Source organism: Elephantulus edwardii, unplaced genomic scaffold, assembly GCF_000299155.1.
Source record: "Elephantulus edwardii isolate Elephantulus edwardi_28Jun2011 unplaced genomic scaffold, EleEdw1.0 scaffold00307, whole genome shotgun sequence".
Classification (NCBI taxonomy): Eukaryota; Metazoa; Chordata; class Mammalia; order Macroscelidea; family Macroscelididae; genus Elephantulus; species Elephantulus edwardii.
The window spans coordinates 2867063-2885073 of record NW_006400057.1 but is presented as its reverse complement, the minus strand read 5'-3'; the positions used below and the strand labels follow the sequence as shown (position 1 = coordinate 2885073).

The 18011-nt window shown below is 40.3% G+C and overlaps 1 protein-coding gene and 1 pseudogene across 1 annotated transcript in view; one reads left to right on the top strand and one right to left on the bottom strand.

Moving 5' to 3' along the window:
• Window positions 1–204: 204 nt before the first annotated feature.
• The window catches only part of RBBP8 (retinoblastoma binding protein 8), a 99881-nt gene continuing 82074 nt past the window's right edge, over window positions 205–18011 (bottom strand). Inside the window, exons 14-18 of the mRNA XM_006901064.1 lie at window positions 17665–17808; window positions 12136–12205; window positions 11160–11256; window positions 5988–6129; window positions 205–302 (exon numbers count right to left, since the gene is read on the bottom strand). Of these exons, the coding sequence (XP_006901126.1) occupies window positions 205–302; window positions 5988–6129; window positions 11160–11256; window positions 12136–12205; window positions 17665–17808 (551 nt within the window). The remainder of the gene's footprint in view (window positions 303–5987; window positions 6130–11159; window positions 11257–12135; window positions 12206–17664; window positions 17809–18011) is intronic.
• On the top strand, window positions 2453–2777 carry LOC102860767 (annotated as a pseudogene).

The following is an 18011-nucleotide window of genomic DNA, read 5'->3' as shown; positions in this document are numbered from 1 at the left end:
AAGCAAGAGAATACATCAACTTGTCCACAGCTTAAATAGTTGTCTGTATGGTGGGTAATGTAATTTCAAAACATTTTCAATAGAAAATTGATTTATAAATCAGCTTACAGAAGATAAAAAAAAATCAGTGTTTAGTACTAATTTTAACTATAAATAACTAAAAAGGAAAAAGTTTTGTCCTCTATTCTGGTTTTGCTTCAATATCTATGTTTTCTGTTCCTTGCCTTTTGGAGAAAACATTGCATTGTAAGGCTGCCGTCTCTTTGGACGGGGACAAGGATCAAGATCTTCCTTAATGTAACCTGAAAAGAAAAAAAAAATACAGATTTAGCAGATTATCTGCAACACACATTTCCTTTATCACGTACCTAGTAACGGTTTGTCTTATTTAATGACTTCTAAGTTTACATGGTACTTTTGAGTTTACTATGTGATGTTGACAAATGACTTCACTTCTTTTCTGTCTCCTCATTTTTGTAATGGCAGCACACATTTGTCAAATGCTTTGCATACAGTATCTCAGACAACTCTCTCATTCCTTGGAAGTAACTTCAACTCTGCCCAAGTAAATTAGAGAATTCACTCAAGATCATAAGATGAGGAAGTAGATGAGCTGAGACTCTGCCCAAGATCCAATATCAGAACGAGAGGTCTCAAGCACTTTCCTATTCTGATTCTCATAGTATGAATGTGGGACAGATTGTTCAACAGGAACTCTTTACCTTTATGATAAATTAAAAGGGCTTATCAAACGACTTTACCTAGGTTTTCACACAGTTTTAAACAATCATGAAGGGTGGACAAATGGAAGGAGAGGGAGCTCAGAGTAGCATGTGAACAGGTTGAGTGAAAACAAAGGGAGGACACAGTGAGACTATGAGGAGATATTGTAATCAATGGTATTGGTCAATTGTAAACAATGTTATAAAATAAAATATATATAAAGGATTGAATCAAAACCAAACCAATTTAAAAAGAGTACTTTCAATCATAGCATTTCATTAAATGATGTGCTCCTATTTCAGATTTACAGATTATCTGAGGGATTTTCTAACAATGAATTTACATGGGAGGACTGTTAGGGTTTGGGTTCTGCCATATTCTTAGGCCACAGGGTCTATCCAGATTGTCTGATTTTATTTGAAGACCAGAGAGAGAGGCATCATTTCAAGACTTAGTTTAGCTTGGTAATAGGGAATGTCAGAGTCTGGCAATAGTTAATAGAGCGGACACTTCTTTTCTTTAATATTATAACTTAAAAATATCTACAACTTTTTACAAAGTGAAGAAGCTTCTCCTCATTGTTGTTATCCACAAAGCTGAACCATCAAGACTCTTGAGAACACAAAACAACTATAAGATATCATCTCACCCCAGTCACAATAGCAAAATTTAACAGAACAGCAAGCAACAAATGCTGGTGAGGTTGTGGAGAAATTGGAACCCTTATTCACTCTTGGTGGGAGTGTAAAATGGTGCAACCACTGTGGAAGGCGGTGTGGCGCTTTCTCAAAAAGTTGCAAATAGAGATACCATTCGACCCAGCAATTCCACTACTGGGAATATACCCCAAAGAGACCATAACTGCCACCCCCAAGCATTTATATGCACACCCATGTTTATCGAAGCTTTGTTCACAATAGGAAGGCGTTGGAAACAATCTAAGTGCCCATCAACCAACGAATGGATAGAGAAGCTGTGGTATATTCACACAATGGAATACTACGCAGCATTGAAAAACAAGGAACTCATGCATTATTATTCAAAATGGGTAACTCTGGAGGACATTATGCTGAGTGAAGTATCTCAGTCACAAAAGGACAAATACTGCATGGTGCCACTGTTGTAGAGCAGGACTGACCTCGGGGTTGTGAGGAGACTGAGAAGGATGGCTTCAATAATGTATACTGCATTGAAACAGATGAGGAAGAAAACTGTATAAGAGGTAAAATTATTAGGTATTTTTGTCATGACAGGAGTTCAGAGCGAAGGCTGTATAGTTGAGTGGACCTAGGGGAGGGATTGTAAAACAATGAAAGAATTTTCCTTTTACTTTTCCAAGAGGGTAGTGTACTAGGGGGGAGGGTTGGGAGGGGGTAAAGTACAACAATGAATGAATGGAAATCCAAAGTCTTTGTAAATTTTCATTGAAATAATAATTTTTTTTAAAAAAACCCACAGGGCCCGTCCCCCCTGCCCCTGGGTCGCTCTTTTTAAGCTCCCCTGAGCCAGGGCTGCGCTCCTCTAATTGGGACTCCAAGCTGGGGCTATTTCTGGCTCTGGCGCAGCTCCAAGAAGGCATCCGCATTTGCTACCGGCGGCTGCGGAGGAGCCAGGCCAGTCCTCAGCGCACAGCACCGTCGCTCCTGGCAGCCCAGAGCGCGCACCACAGGCCGGCGGCCGAGCTCGCGCATCCCAGCCATCTCTCCATCAGCTCCATTGAGAAAGGAAGATGAGCGAATCAAGCTCAAAGTCCAGCCAGCCTTTGGCTTCCAAACAGGAAAAGGATGGCACTGAGAAGAGAGGTCGGGGTAGGCCACGCAAACAGCCTCCGGTGAGTCCTGGGACAGCGCTGGTAGGGAGTCAGAAGGAGCCCAGCGAAGTGCCAACACCTAAGAGACCTCGGGGGCCGACCAAAGGGAAGCAAAAACAAGGGTGCTGCTAAGACCCAGAAAATCACCACAGCTCCAGGGAGGAAACCAAGAGGCAGACCCAAAAAACTGGAGGAGGAGGAGGAAGAAGGCATCTCACAGGAGTCCTCCGAGGAGGAGCAGTGACAGACGCACCATGCAGCCTGCTCCCACCCAAGGAGCTATTTCCTTCCGGGGCTGGACAGCTTTGCTCCGCTCCCACACCCCCATTTCTGCCCCCAGGTCCACGCATCGCCAACCCCTCCCAGGCACCACCACCTCCTACGCCTCACACCACACACTACATAGCACACCAGTGCTGTAGGGCCCCCCACAGCTGAGTGGGGAGCAGTTTTCCCTCAGTTCAGTGTCCAGTGATTCCTTCTGAGTGAGCACACACCACCCCTTCCCTCCTGGACAAGGCTAATGCCCACTTAGCCGCACCTGCATCTGCTGTGTCCTCATCCTCTCAGATGGGGACACTGCTTTCTGGGTCCCTCTGCTCTTCCCTCTGGCTCCCTTTAGTGGGGCCTGGATGGACTCCCCTGGCCTTAAAGGGGCCCAAGCACCCCATATTCTGACATGTCCCCCACTGAACTTTACTGGTAGCAGCAGGTGTGACCAATGAGGGGGGACTTTGGCCTGAGTGTGTCCCAACCTGTCACCAGATGGGTCTCACACCCTCCTCATTTATTAGGTTGGACAGTGACCCTCCATTGGGACTCATGAGGGCAGGGATTTGAGCCCTTTCCTCCTTTTGTGTGGGGGTCCTAAGCCACCATTTATATAGTGGGCTCAAGGAGGTGCAGGATTCCGTGGGGCAGCCACTTTAAGGTGGTCTGGGACCACCACACACTATCTGCTACCACTCTAGGTTTATTTCTCCATTCTTCAAATGGGGCACTAACACACAGGAGCTAGCCTTGCCCACTCCCACCCTTCCTGCTCCTCCCCAACCCCCAAGGTTCTGGTTCCATCTTTTCCTCTGTTCACAAACTACCTCTGGACAGTTGTGTTGGGTTGTTTATTTTGTTTGTTTGTTCAATGTTTCATTCTTAGACATCCATCATCACTGCTGCTGCTACCAGTGCCAAATGTCCAATGTCCATCCTTATTGCCTCCCCCTGTACCCCCACACTCCTCCCCAAGATGCTCATCAAGGGGAAGGGGCTGGGGCACAGCATGCTGGGTTACAATTACCCCAGACCCAGGGAAGGTGGGGCCCTGCCCCTAGGATGCTGCAGCAGAGTGAGGAGGGGTGGCACGTGTTGACCCGTCAGGGTGTAGGTACACCCTCTCCCCTGGTTCTGTTGGGGAGGGGGTAGCCATTATTTGTCCCAGCCTGGGGCCCTCCTCTGGTTTCCTATTTGCAGTTACTTGAATAAAAAAAAATCCTTTTCTGGAAAAAAAAACCCCACAAAAACAAACAAACAAAAAGATTCTTGAGAACAGTCACTATATGATGACTGAAGTTCTAGGTGGTAATGTTTATCACTTGATACCTATTTAATATTACCGAATCATAAGGTAAAGTAGTTTTTTGCTGCTTTGGGATGGTGGTCCTGATAGGCAAACAAAGAGAAGTTTTTGGGGTCGTGTTTGATGTGTATTGCTCTTTTCCCCCCAAAGTGGGTGTCCTTGAGCCTTTGTCTAGGGTGGAAGTCTGCTCAAGGGCATGGCTTTAAAACCCCACAGGGCCCTTGGACCTATGGCCCTCAAGTCAAATTTATTTATTTTCGAATGAATATTCCTTGAATGACACATCTTTTGTCTATTTGCTGAAATGAACAACATGGTGTTGCTATGATGTTACACACTGTTCCATAGTCTTGTCAAATACCATAATGGTTATCCATTATGTAGTGTCTGGATGAGCTTCCAGACTGATTTATGCTGGGAAGCAGGAGTGGTATCCACTTCCTAAACTAGATGCCTCTGAAAACTCTACAAACTCTCTAAACTCTATAAATGCACAGAAATGATGGTACTTATAGAACAGAGTTTTATACAGAAATGAGATGTTAATTATAGAACAGAGTTTAGGTCTTTTGTACAAAACTTACTCTCAGGCATATTCAACTTGACAACACTTAACCAGTGCTAAATGAAACTAGTGCTGTTGTGTCTGGAGGAACACTTCCACTTTGTATATTACTCTTTGTTAATGTGCAGTATGAAGTAACCTGAGTTTGCTGTGATACTGAACCTTGTACCACTGGGGTATCAAATACCAGAATGGTTTCTCAATGTGGACAGTGTCTGGTGGAGCTCCCACTTGTAAAACAAGTTCGGAAGCACATCTACTTCCTAAACAACATGCCTCTGGAAACTCTATGAACTTGGAGAAATGACGATAGTTGTGGAAAGGCATTAGGTCTTTTAGTCATAGAGTTGCTATGAGTCATGCCTGACTCGATGGCAATCAACAACAACAGTTATATGAAGTCCTTGAGTGGTGCTCAACCGTAAGTCCAAACACTGAAGGTGTGAGCACACACAAAGGTGCTTGTAAAGAGAAATTTGACCATCAGCTTTCTAAATGGCACAACCTTGAAAACTCCATGGAGCAGTTATTCTGTACACATGGGGTTGCCTCTGAGTCAGAATCCAGTTCATAGCAATTCACATACCTTCTTGCGGACATTTTTACAAAGCATACTTGAGAGGGTGAGGATAGAGCAAGAAAGGGTAAGGTTCAAATCTACTGCTCATAAGGTTGCAACAAGTCACAGGTAACTCAATGGCATATAATAACAACTAGAGCTGTAATTATTAATACTAAGGAAACTACTCATTAAATCCATCTTAAGCCTTAAAATCCAATTAGGTCTACACTTAACATTATTTCCCATTCACATCTCAAATGATACATTGTTGTTGTTTTTGTTATGTGCCCTCAAGTCATTCTATGTATTTGAAACTGCAGGATAAAATATAATTTTTAACTGAGTGCTCCAGAACACTCAGGAGAAATCAGTACAAAAATGCTGAGGTGTTTGTTCAAAGAAGTCTATGCTTAACTAGTATATTCCCTTCTCTTTAGCATTCCCTTCCCGTCAACAGCCATGACTTTAGTATAATTGGTATACTACACTATATGTTTGTAATGTGACTATTTATTCCTTTATGATTTTAGATTGAGGAAACCTGACAGCACATTTACATAATTATATTAAAATGTACCTGAAGAGTTTAAAGTAAGCTTTCACCTCTAGGAACTTGCGTTTGTATAATGAAGCCATCACCACTCGATTTGCAGGAGGTAAAAAGAGCCAGGGAGAAAAATTCTAAAGATCGGACTTGAGTATATATGGTATTTCAAAATCTATGTCAATTCCCAAACATTTATGTTCTTACCTCTGTCCACACAAGTCTGAGTAGAAGGAAAACCAACTTCCCAGAAATTCTCTGGTGTGTTGGGTGGAATGTAGCGGAACCGGTGTCTTGAACAGGAAGCCAACTTCTTTTCTCTTTCTTCTGCTGGGATATCTGCATAATACTAAAAATAATAACTGCTAAGTATTTTCACTGAAGGAAAATAAACAGAGTGTTATGCTTATTAACTGGTAGTGAAGGAAACGTCAACATATTCATATTCTACGGAAATTTAATAGTAAAAAATAATACCAGTAATTAATAATTGTGTAATATTAATTACTTATTGTAATTGTGTAATATTAATTACTTATTGACACAAAACAGTGCTGGTCTTAGTCTGGGAAATTTCTGTTTCATAGATGAGAAAACAAGCTTGAATTACAAATGCTTCCCTCATCAAGAATCTTGAAAATAAAAAAAAAAAAGGAAAAACCAAACCAACCATCAACAAAAAATCCAACAAACCCCAAATGAACTTTACCATGAGATTCTGTGTACAGCTGATTTATATATTACTAACAATTACCCATTTCTTGTCATATTAGAAAAAAAGTTTAGAGATCTGTACTTTATGATGCTCTGGTGGCAAGAAGCTGCGTTGTAATACTGAAGGCACACCAGCTGCTCTGTGGGAGAAGGACGGGCAATCTCCTTCCATATGATTAAATGCCTTTGAAAACCCACTGGAGGATCAGCTATGGTTCAGTTCCGACTCTACAGTACCCAACAACAACTTTATGATGCACTATTCTCAAATTTATTGGGATGTAATTTATGTGTTTAAAGCAATTTTCTTTTTGTTAAAGATTTTCAAAAGGAACTCTGGATTTAAGAATTGCAGAATTTACTCTTTTAAGCTGTATTTTTCCACCTAGGATCAAATGTATATATTTAAATTATGATCAAAAAGAACTTGACCTTCATGCAAACAAGCATCGAATTTATATGTAAGAACTAAAGAGTAAAAAAAAATAGATCACAAAACTGAACTAGGACATGGATGAACTAGGACATGGATGAACTAGGACATATATCCCAGAAAACTCCTACATTTTATATTTGATAAACTGTAAACTACAGAAGTGGTAATCTACACAGGATAATACAAACTAAACTGGCATATTCAGGATGAAAAGCTATGTGAACTATAGTTTTTAAAAATATTTTTTTCTCTTATATAGATTAACTAAAGGCTTTACATTATTTCTAACCATCTTTAGGGGAGGAAGGAATCTTTTTCCATCTTATTGTGATGTGTACAAGCCTTTGATACTTTAGCTTGGGCTTTGTGAGAATTATGCTTTCTAGGACAAAGCATTGCTACCAAGTCAAACCATATTCAAAAGACACAGTGGGCTATGGTAGTTCACACAGAAAGTGGGAGAGGAGTAGTGAAGCCAAAAGTGAGGAAGGTGCCAGGGTTTATTGCTTTTGATAAAGAAATGGAATGGGAAGATATTGAAGAATTTTGAATAGAAAGTTTTCTTTTTAAGAGAGGATTTTTTAAGTTTATTGACCTCTGTGTGGAGAACACTATGAGATGAGAATGAAATGACAAGGAGAGCAGTTACAAGCTATTCCAATACATCCTGGCAAGAGTCCATGAGGTCAACAGTGGGATAGTAAGAAGTGGCTGGAAGTGGAATATGTTTTGCACAACCACTGGGATTTGCTGATCAATTATGTGGTCTACACAATTAAAGAGCGGTAAGAACTGGAAACTAAGAGGAGGAAATATTTGCTTCTCATCAAGTGAAATCTGAGATGATGATTACACATTTAAGAGGACAAGCTGAACAGACAATGGGATAACTTTTAAATTGGTAAGGATAAATAAAATTAAATTAAATTGTTAAGTGCCATAGAGTTGTAGACAACCCTTAGAGACCCTATGAAGAAAAGTCTTGAACACAAAACTTTCACCTTTTCTCCAAGTTCATAGTTTACAGAGGCAAGCTTTAAATACATCGAACTGTCAAGTTCATTTAGAGTTATTAACTAACAGTAGAGACCAGATTCATTTTCTTAATCTAAACAATTAAATTAAAAGTGTATGAAGCAATGGTTTTCAGAACGTGAACAGACAGTACATGATAAGATTCCTGAGAGAAAGAGGCAAATAGAAGTGTTTCTAGCAAAGAACTCATTCTCTACTTAGATTGTAAAGAACGAAATTTACTTTCTCAGTTCCTTAGCTTAAAAATAATAAAATTTATTTGAGTTAGGAAAACTCATGATACTGGAAGTTTTGCCTATTTGCCAAATTGCCTTCCAAAAGAGTCAACGCCACTTTTACTATAGAGGATATCTCTAAAAAAATGCCTATCTACATGGAAATTTAACTGTATTTTCATTATATTTAGTATAGTTTCACTATATTTAGTTTTCAAATTTTCCAGCCTTTAGTTGTTCAATAGACTTAAAAGCGCAAATAAACTGCTAGCACACATTGGCTAGTAAATAGTTAGTGGAAAGGACTGAACTGGGTCCTCTGGCCTGCCCCACCCTAAACATGCTGTAAAAATCCAAAATGGCTATAATTGCCTGCAGTTATAATTCTATCTGGGAATTGGTTGGTTTTGGTTTGTTAATAATGCAGGATTAGTGTGGCATGTGTCTTAAATCACTCCCTACTATAATATAAACATATTAAACTGCCAAGTAAAAGAAGTAAAGACAAGGTAAAGAAAAACACCTTGTCTTAGGCATCACACATATGACAATAGGCCAGAATGGAAAAGAGGACTGCAGGGTGGCTTGGGGCGGAGGTTAACTGTAACAATAAACAAGTATTTTTAAAAAGTGAACTAGGCGGGTAGGGAGGGAGAGTGGGTGAAATGTACAACAATGAATAAATGAAAATCTAACTTTACTAGAAACTTTTGTTAAAATCGTAATTAAAGTAAAACATTTTATATGTTGTTGCTGTTGTTATGTGCCGTCGAGTCGTTTCCGACTCATAGCGACCCTATGCACAACAGCCCTAAACCCTGCTCTATCCTGCGCCAACCGCACCGCCTCTGATACACCCATCCCGATTACCCCAGTCACCGAATCAATCCATCTCATAGAGGTTCTTCCCCTCCTGTGCTGTCCCTCCACCCTCCCAAGCATGATGTCCCTCTCCAAGGACCCGTCCCTCCTGGCAACATGTCCAAAGTATGTCAGACGAAACCCCAGAATCCTTGCCTCCAAGGAGTAGCATGGTTTAATCCTCTCCAAGATGAAACTGTTTGTTTTCCTGGCAGTCCATGGTACATTCAGTACCCTTCTCCAGCACCACAGCTCAAAAGCATCCACTCTCCTTCTGTCCTCCCTAGTCACTGTCCAACTCTCTGATGCATAACAAGCGATTGCAAATACCATGGCCTGTATCAGGCACACCTTAGTCTCCAGAGAGACACTGTTGCTCCTGAGTACTTTAGAGAGGTCCCTAACAGCAGACTTTCCCATTGCGATACGCTTTTTGATTTCCTGACTGCTGGTGCCAAGAGTGTTGACTGTGGAGCCGAGCACACTGAAGCTGTGAACACTCTCAATCTCTTCGTCATCCATCCTGACGCTGCCAATGGTCCAGTGGTGAGAATCTTTGTCTTCTTGACATTGAGCCTCAGTCCATACTGAAGGCTGCAGTCCTTGACCCTTCGCAGCAAGTGCATGAGGTCCTCCTCAGTTTCAGCAAGCAGGGTTGTGTCATCTGCATAACGCAGATTGTTAATAGATCTTCCACCAATCCTGATGCCACAATTCTCCTCATAGAGCCCAGCCTCTCAGATAATCTGCTCTGCGTACATGTTGAAAAGGTATGGAGACAGGATGCATCCCTGGCGTACACCCTTCCCAATTTTGAACCATGCAGTGTTACCCTGCTCTGTTCTGACTACTGCCTCTTGGTCCAAGTATAGGTTTCGCATTAGCACAATTAAATGTTCTGGGATTCCCATTCTTCTCAGAGTCAGCCACAGTTTGTTATGATCCACACAGTCAAATGCCTTTGTATAATCAATGAAACACAGATAGACATTCTTCTGGTATTCTCTGCTTTCAGCCAAGATCCATCTAACATCAGCAACAATATCCCTAGTACCATGACCCCTTCTAAACCCAGCCTGGACTTCCGGCAGTTCTCTGCTGATGTGCTGTTCTAATCATTTTTGGATAATCTTCAGTAGAATCTTGCTTGCATTTTATATACATATTAAAAAAACCCCAAAAAACAAAAACACCAAACAAACAAAAAAAACAACAGACACCATGTCAAAGAAAGATTACCCAGGAGCAGAAAAGCTTAGAGATGTACACTTTCTCTGGATCCCACAGAGACAGAAAGCTTGCCACTAGAGCTAGCACTTTGATTCGCATTTAAGAATGAGAACAGCAACTGTTGATTAAAACCACCCACCTGTGGAATTTCTGCTACAGTGATGCTAGCTAATTCAGACAGAGAGAAAGGGAGAAATGAAAATAGGATGTTTTAAGAAAACACAGAACTGCATACAACTATTTAGCAATAGGATAAATGTGTACTATTTCAACAATCCAAGGCAGTTAATAGTACTAAAAAGAAAAAAGAAAAAAAAAATCTGTGTTCTATGGATAAACTAGTGTCTGATCATCATGTTTTGTTTAGGAAAACAAAGAAAAATTAGAGCTTAGAGTAGTACCAGTTATTTAGGAAAAACAGTTATGAATATTCTCTTACTTGCCAATAACACTTGTATAAGTAACAAATGTTAAAGTTTACTACTGAAATGTCACTTGCTTTCCTGAAAGGTACAGAGAAGAACACAAGGAAAGAAATTTATAAAAAACAAAAAACCAAAACCAAAAAACCCCCAAAGCCAACAGAAGTAAACCTACAAAACCCAAACACATTATTCTTAATGTGGGATTAAGAACTAGACCCAACATTCTGGATTCACTTAATGAATATTTAAGAGAAACTTAAGAGCTTTCATTTCCACCCATTTCTACCTCCCAGGTCATAGTGTGCATATATATGGTTTAATGGATTTCTTTTATTATTTCTGGTTCCAGCTGGCTCTCTGTATACAAAGGTAATTTGTACCTATGACTTTTTAAGTGATGTGTTTATGATCTACAAGGCCATAACTGAAAAAATAAGCAGGGTGTATTTACACTGGTACTTACAATTTCACATTCCTTACAAGTATGTCCAAGCAGTTTTTTTCTCTCTTCCTTTTTCCGAACCACCTCAATATGAGGAAAATTTTGTAAGCTAGTCTCCCTGAAGGGAAAAATGAATTAAAATGAAAATATATCTAGTTTTATTGTATTTGGTTTAGAACTTAAACTTACAAAGGTGAGTTTAAAGAGGAGAAATGGTCCCAAATACTCATTTATTTGAAATATATCTTCACTTTGTTAGAGAATCAAAAATATTTAATCACAAACTTACTGAGGCTTACTCTATGCCAGAGGAGCCCTGGTAGCACAATGGTGAAGTACTCATCTGTTAACGGAAATGCTGGCAGGGCTCGAACCAACCAGTGGCTCCAGAAAAGACAAGCTCATATAAAGACTGCAGCCTAGAAACCTCTGGGGCAATCTTACTCTGTCCTGTGTCAAGGCTGCTGTGACTCGGAAGCCTTCTGTTATTGGGACCATCAAGTAAATGACAAACTGTACTATAGTTATGTTGCTGTTTTTGCTGTTAGATGTCATCAAGCTGACTTTGCTCTTAGTGATCCTAAGAACAACAGACCTGAACTTGCCTTCCTCACAATCTATGTATGATATGCACAAGCCCATTTTTACAGTTACTGTGTCAATCGTTTTGTTGAGGGTCATACTCTCTCTTTTTCTGACCTTCTACCTTTCCCAGCATGATGCCTTTTGCCAAGGACTAGCCCCTCTTGTCCAAAGATGTGAGATGAAGTTTCTCTGTCTTTGTCTCTAAGGAGTACCCTAGAAGCACCTCCTCCAAGGGAGACTTGCTAGTTTGTTGGCAGTCCATAGATACTCAGCACTGTGCACCCACACCACAATTCAAAGGCATCAACACGCTACAACTATAAGTAGCAATTTAGCAATTACAGACATGCTTGCAGGGACAGCGCTGCTGTTCTTCCAATCACATCGCTGATATGAATCAAGACCAGCTTACCTTTCACCATCCTTAAAATATGGTCCCACAAGTGCTTTCTGTTTGATTTTATCATGCTTGTCATCATTACCTGTAAAGAGAACAAGCACACCCCAGACTGAACATACAACTTACTGGGTGATAATCAGCTTGACTGACAAAACTAGCAGTATCAAAAAATGTCATTTTTATTGGGTTCCACACTTAAGGCAACAGGAGAAAACACCACTTTAATTTTAACTCTTTCCTGTTTTCACTATGCATAAGGTGCTGACTGTCTCACCATATCAGAATTATTATAGAGCTAAACATCATCTCAGAAAGTATTCTGAAACTCTGAAAAGAAATACTACAAAACAATTACTGTTTGGTACCAAAAAGAACAAGAAACTTGTCTAGACTATTTATTGTTGTTGTTGTTGTTATGTGCCATTAAGTTGCATGCAACTCATAGCGACCCTATGTACAAGAGCTCTCTACGCCGTTCTATCCTGTGCCAACCTCGCCATCTCAAATGCATTCATTCCCACCACTCCACTCACAGAATCGATCCATCTCCTCGAGGGTCTATCTCTCCTTCACCGCCCCTCCACACTGCCAAACATCATGTCCCTCTCCAACGACCAGTTCCTCCTTGCAACATGCCCAAAGTATGTCAGATGAAGCTTCAGAATCCTTGACTCCAAGGAGCATTTCTGGCTTCACCTTCTCCAGGATAAACCTTTTTGTTCTCCTAGCAGTCCATGGTATATTCAACACTCTTCTTCAGCATCACAGCTCAAAGGCATAAATTTTCTATCATCCCTATTCACTGTCCAAATCTCTGATGCATAGCACGTAATTGCGAAGACTATAGCCCGGATCAGGTGCACCTTAGTCTCCAGCCTGACATCATTGCTCTTCAGTACTCTTGAGAGGTCCCTCACAGCTGACTTTCCCAATGCAATTTGTCTCTTGATTTCCTGGCTGCTGTTACCAAGAGTGTTGACTGTGGAGCCAAGTAAATTAAAACTGTTAACTATCTCAATCTCTTCACCATCCATACTGATGCTGCAAATTGGCCCAGTGGTGAGCATTTCTGTTTTCTTGATGCTGAGCTTCAATCCATATAGGAGACTACAGTCCTTAACCTTCTGCAGCAAGCGCTTCAGGTCCTCCTCAGTTCAGGCAAGCATGGTGTGGCATCTGCATAACGCAGGTTGTTGATGACTCTTCCACCAATCCTGATGCCACATTCCTCCTCATACAGCCCAGTGTCTCAGATGATCTGTTTTGTATACAGACTGAAAAGGTATGGAGACAGAATACATCCCTGATGGACCCCCTTCTTGATTCTGAACCATGTAACCCCGGGGTGGGGAGGAAGGGGGGGCCACTAGCCAGGCCACACCCTGACGCCACTGCCAGAAAGTTTTTGGGATTCGGGAAGGAGAGGCAAAGCTTTTCTGATCTGCACAATCTAACCCAGGTAACATGGGGGACTGGGGGTGGGGGTGCACTAGCCAGCACACACCCTGACGCCATTGCCAGAAAAAGACTATTTATTAGTCTTTTTCAAAAATTTCTTTCTTTCTTTTTTGCCTTGTTGTGTATTGTCAAGTTGGATTCGACTGGCACAGGAGACTGTCCTTCCTTCTCCAGTGGATGGATTCAAACCACATGCCTTCGGGATTGCAGCACAGCTTCTTGCCACTAAGCCACCAGAGCTTCCTTTACTCTTTTTAAAATTGTTACTGGTAATGCAGAGTTGTGGACTAACAGTCTATGTTGTCCAGGATTCTTGTTTCATCTTTTTCTTTAGTGATGTGGTACTAATCATTCCTTATCTTATATAGGCTTTCCTTTACTCAACTTAATGTGTCTATGATCTAATTACTGACAACAACAATAAAAATATCAGTGTGATATTCCATATCATGTCTAAGTCTCACTGATTTTTATAATGGGCTTTTAAAGTAGATTAAAACAATGAAGTAAAAGATTAAAATATTTAATCAGAAAATTGGTAACATAAGAAGAACCAGAACTCATGGATCTCAATTTAATGCACAAACAAGTAACTGTTTTCAACTACTTAAAGAACTGAAATTTATACAGCATTACAAAAGTTCTAAACATAAAGTATAGACTAAAAGACCAGATCTCCTGTCCTTATTTTTACCATAATCAGGAAAACTGACTATGAGTAAGTAACTGATAAATGAAAAATGGTCAGACTTCCTCCGGGTTAGGAAGAGGGTGACTTCTAGGCACATGACAAAGGCCCTGAGATATGAAATGAATTGCTGTGCTACAGGAATTAAGAGAATGCCTGTGTGGATGAGACTAAATGAAGAAGGGAAGAGTTAGGAAAGATGAGGTTGGAAAGGAAGTGCCAGATCATGATAGGCCTTTGTAAGAGAAAAGAACTGACTTTATTCTGGTATAATTTACATATAATTCATACTGGATTGTGCTCATCCAAAACATAAACTGAGAAGCACTTGTTCAAACAGAACAGGTAAATACTGCATGGTTTAAAATCAGGAACAGTATGACTCAGGGCTGTATTCTTTCTTTACAACTATTCAATTTGTATGCTGAGAAAATGATTCAAGAAGCTGAATTCTATGAAGATAACACATAAGGATTGGAGCAAGACTCATCAACAACTTGTGTAATGCAGATGATACCACCTTGCCTGCAGAAAGTGAAGAAGTCTTACTGCAGCAGATCCAAGTCTATAAATAGCCTTCAAGACAAAGGGCATCTCAACATTAAGAAAACAAAAGTCCCCACCACTGGAACAATGGGCAATATCATGACTGATGGAATGAAGATTGAAGGTGTCAACAATTTCATTTTCTGTGGGTCTACAATCAATATCCATGACAGAAGCAGTCAATAAATCAAAACATAAACTGCCTTGGGAAAATACGCTGTTGAGGACCTCTCAAAGTGCTAGAAAGGAAAGATGTTAATTTAAAGACTAATATGCATTTGATCCAAGCCATGCATCCTTCCAAGCATTTAGACAAAGACTAAAGATGACAGAAGAGGAATCAATGCCTCTTCATTGTACTGGGAAGAGTATGGCATATTCCACAGACTCCCAAAAGAACAAAAAAGTCAGTCTCTCTCGGAGGAGGTACAACCAAGATATTCCTTAGATACAAGGATGGTGAAACACTGTCTCAAATTCTTTAGACATATTATAAGAGGGCAGGTCCTTGGAATAAGACATTATGTTGGGAAAAGATCCTGAATAAGATGGATTGACACAGTGACTGCATTAATAAGTGGCTGAGTATGTGGGAGATCATAAAGATGGTGAAGGATAGGGCAAGGCTTTGTTGGCTGCTATGAGTCGTTGCCTACTCAATGGCATGTAACAACAACACCTGATAAGTTTTGACAAATGTATACCCTAGCACTGTTGTTGTTATGTGCTGTCGAGTCGCTTGCGACTCATAGCGACCCTATGTACAACAGCCCTAAACTCTGTTCTGTACTGTGCCAATCTCATTGTCTCTGACACACTCATCCCGATTACCCCAGTGGATACTTCTCTAAATCTGAACACACTAAGGATTGGCCATCCACTTCCAAAACAGCAGGCCTCTGAAAACTCTATGTATGTACCCTAGCATTAGTATTACCTAATTCAAGAGCTCTAGTGGCTTAGTGGTTGAGGAGTTGCACTGACACAAAGGCAAGTGGTTCAAATCCACCAGCTGCAGAGAGAGAAAGATGAGTAATCTCAGTGATTTACTACTTCTGAAAATCTGCTGGATGGTCAGCTATGATTTAATTCTGACATGATGGTTGTTGTTGTTATGTGCCATCAAGTCGCCTGTGTCTCACAGCGACCCTATGTACAATACAATAACCTTAAATCCTGCACCAATCTTACTGTCTCTGACACACCTAGACCCATTACCACAGTCACTGAATCAACTCATCTCATCAAAGATCTTCCTCTCCTGCGCTGTCTCTCCACCCTCCCAAGCATAATGTCCCTTTCCAAAGACTGGTCCCTTCTTGCAACATGCCCAAAGTATGTCAGATGAAGGTTCAGAATCCTTGCCTCCAAGGAGCAGCCTCGCTTCACCCTCTCCAGGATGAACCTGTTTGTTCTCCTAGCAGTCCATGGTATATTCAATACTGTTCTCTAGCACCACAGCTCAAAGGCATCAATTCTTCTTCTACTATCTCTAGCTATTGTCCAGTTTTTTTGAAACATAGCAAGTAATTGCAAAGACTATGGACTGAATCAGTCACACCTTAGTCTCCAAACTGACATCGTTGCTCTTCAGTACTTTGGAGAGCTTAGATGGTATGCTCACGTTTACCAGAAGCCCGTGGGTCAAGGGTGACACCTTAAAAACTTTGGGGCCCTCAGGCCACAGGCTCTCAGGCCAAGAAAAACAACACTATATACCAGATCTACAAGATACATCCCTCCCCTGGGACACTGTTCCATTTTGACTACAGTGTACAACAAACGGAAGAGAAGAGACCCTAAGCCACGAGTCATCAATTCTGAAGCAAGAAAGTCAAGGCAAAGGATTTTCCTCAGAACCATCTGAGATCGAAAGCATTCCCTGCTATTAGGACTGGGTATTTGGACTTATAGACTCCTAAATTCAAGAGATACTGGCCATAGTAGAAGAAACTGGCAGCAGTTTGAGGCGTTTGGAATCACAGAAGCCCAAAAACTTTGAGATATAAGCCATCACATCAAGCATTCAATGTAGTAGGGGGGAGTAGAAGGGAATGCTGGTAAAGCAGGGAAAGGGGTAGGTCAAGACTCAGGTGTCAAGGGCAGGGACACCACTGCATCTACTGGTTATGTAAAGAAATCTGAAGAGCTGAAACGTTTTATTACTAAATTTATTTGACCAAGTTCTTGATGTAAATTGAGCAAGTAAAAGACTGTATTCTTTATCTGGTTAAGGAACTATCACTTTGAGTTAAGATACCAATATTTCCATAATCTGATGGAAACAGAAGGAAAATATAACCAAGACTGTGCCACTGCAGAAAGTGCAAGCATTTAAACATATAACGACTTCTGCACTGGATTAAAATTTTTTACTATTTTATTCATGGTACAAATATAGGATGTTTAGCCCTTTTTAATAAACTTTTAATACAGACTATCTCAGTTTAGAAAAATGTCCTTTGATTAAAATAAGATGAGGACTCTGAATGAAAGGCAAAGTAAAACTCTGGAATTTGAGCTTCTATAAGTGAAATTATCTTAAAAAATTAACTATTAAGAATAAATTTATACTTCAAAGAGAAAAATGAACCGGGGGAAAGGGTAGGCAGGGAGGGAAGTGTGCAACAATGAATGTATGGAAATCCAAAGTCTCTGTAAACTTTCATTAAAATAAAAATAAATAAATTAACATTTTAAAAAAATTAAATTTATACAAAACACATTGTTAATAAAACTCATCAACCCTGTGAGGTGGATGATTTAATTTATGGAACTCATTGTAATTAAAAAGGCTGTACTAAAAACAAAAAATTAAGCAAACCAAAAAACAAACACAGGAGCCTTACCGTTTGGTTGTTTTGTGACAGCTGACGAATCCTCATCTTCATCTGTTCCTAGGGGAAAATTATCTGCCAAACAGGATTCGTATTCTTCGTGTGTTGTCTGATCAAACATATCTTCCAAACTATCATTCAGTTTTCTTTCTTCACCTATGTTAAAGAACACTGACTCAGGGAATCAAGCAAGCTTTTTTATTTTATATGGACCAATTGCCATATAATAATTCAAATACACAGGAGATTAAGAATATATCTGTCCAAAACAACTATGAGATATCATCTCACCCCAGTCAGAATAACAAAATTTAACAGAACAGCAAGCAACAAATGCTGGCGAGGTTGTGGAGAAACTG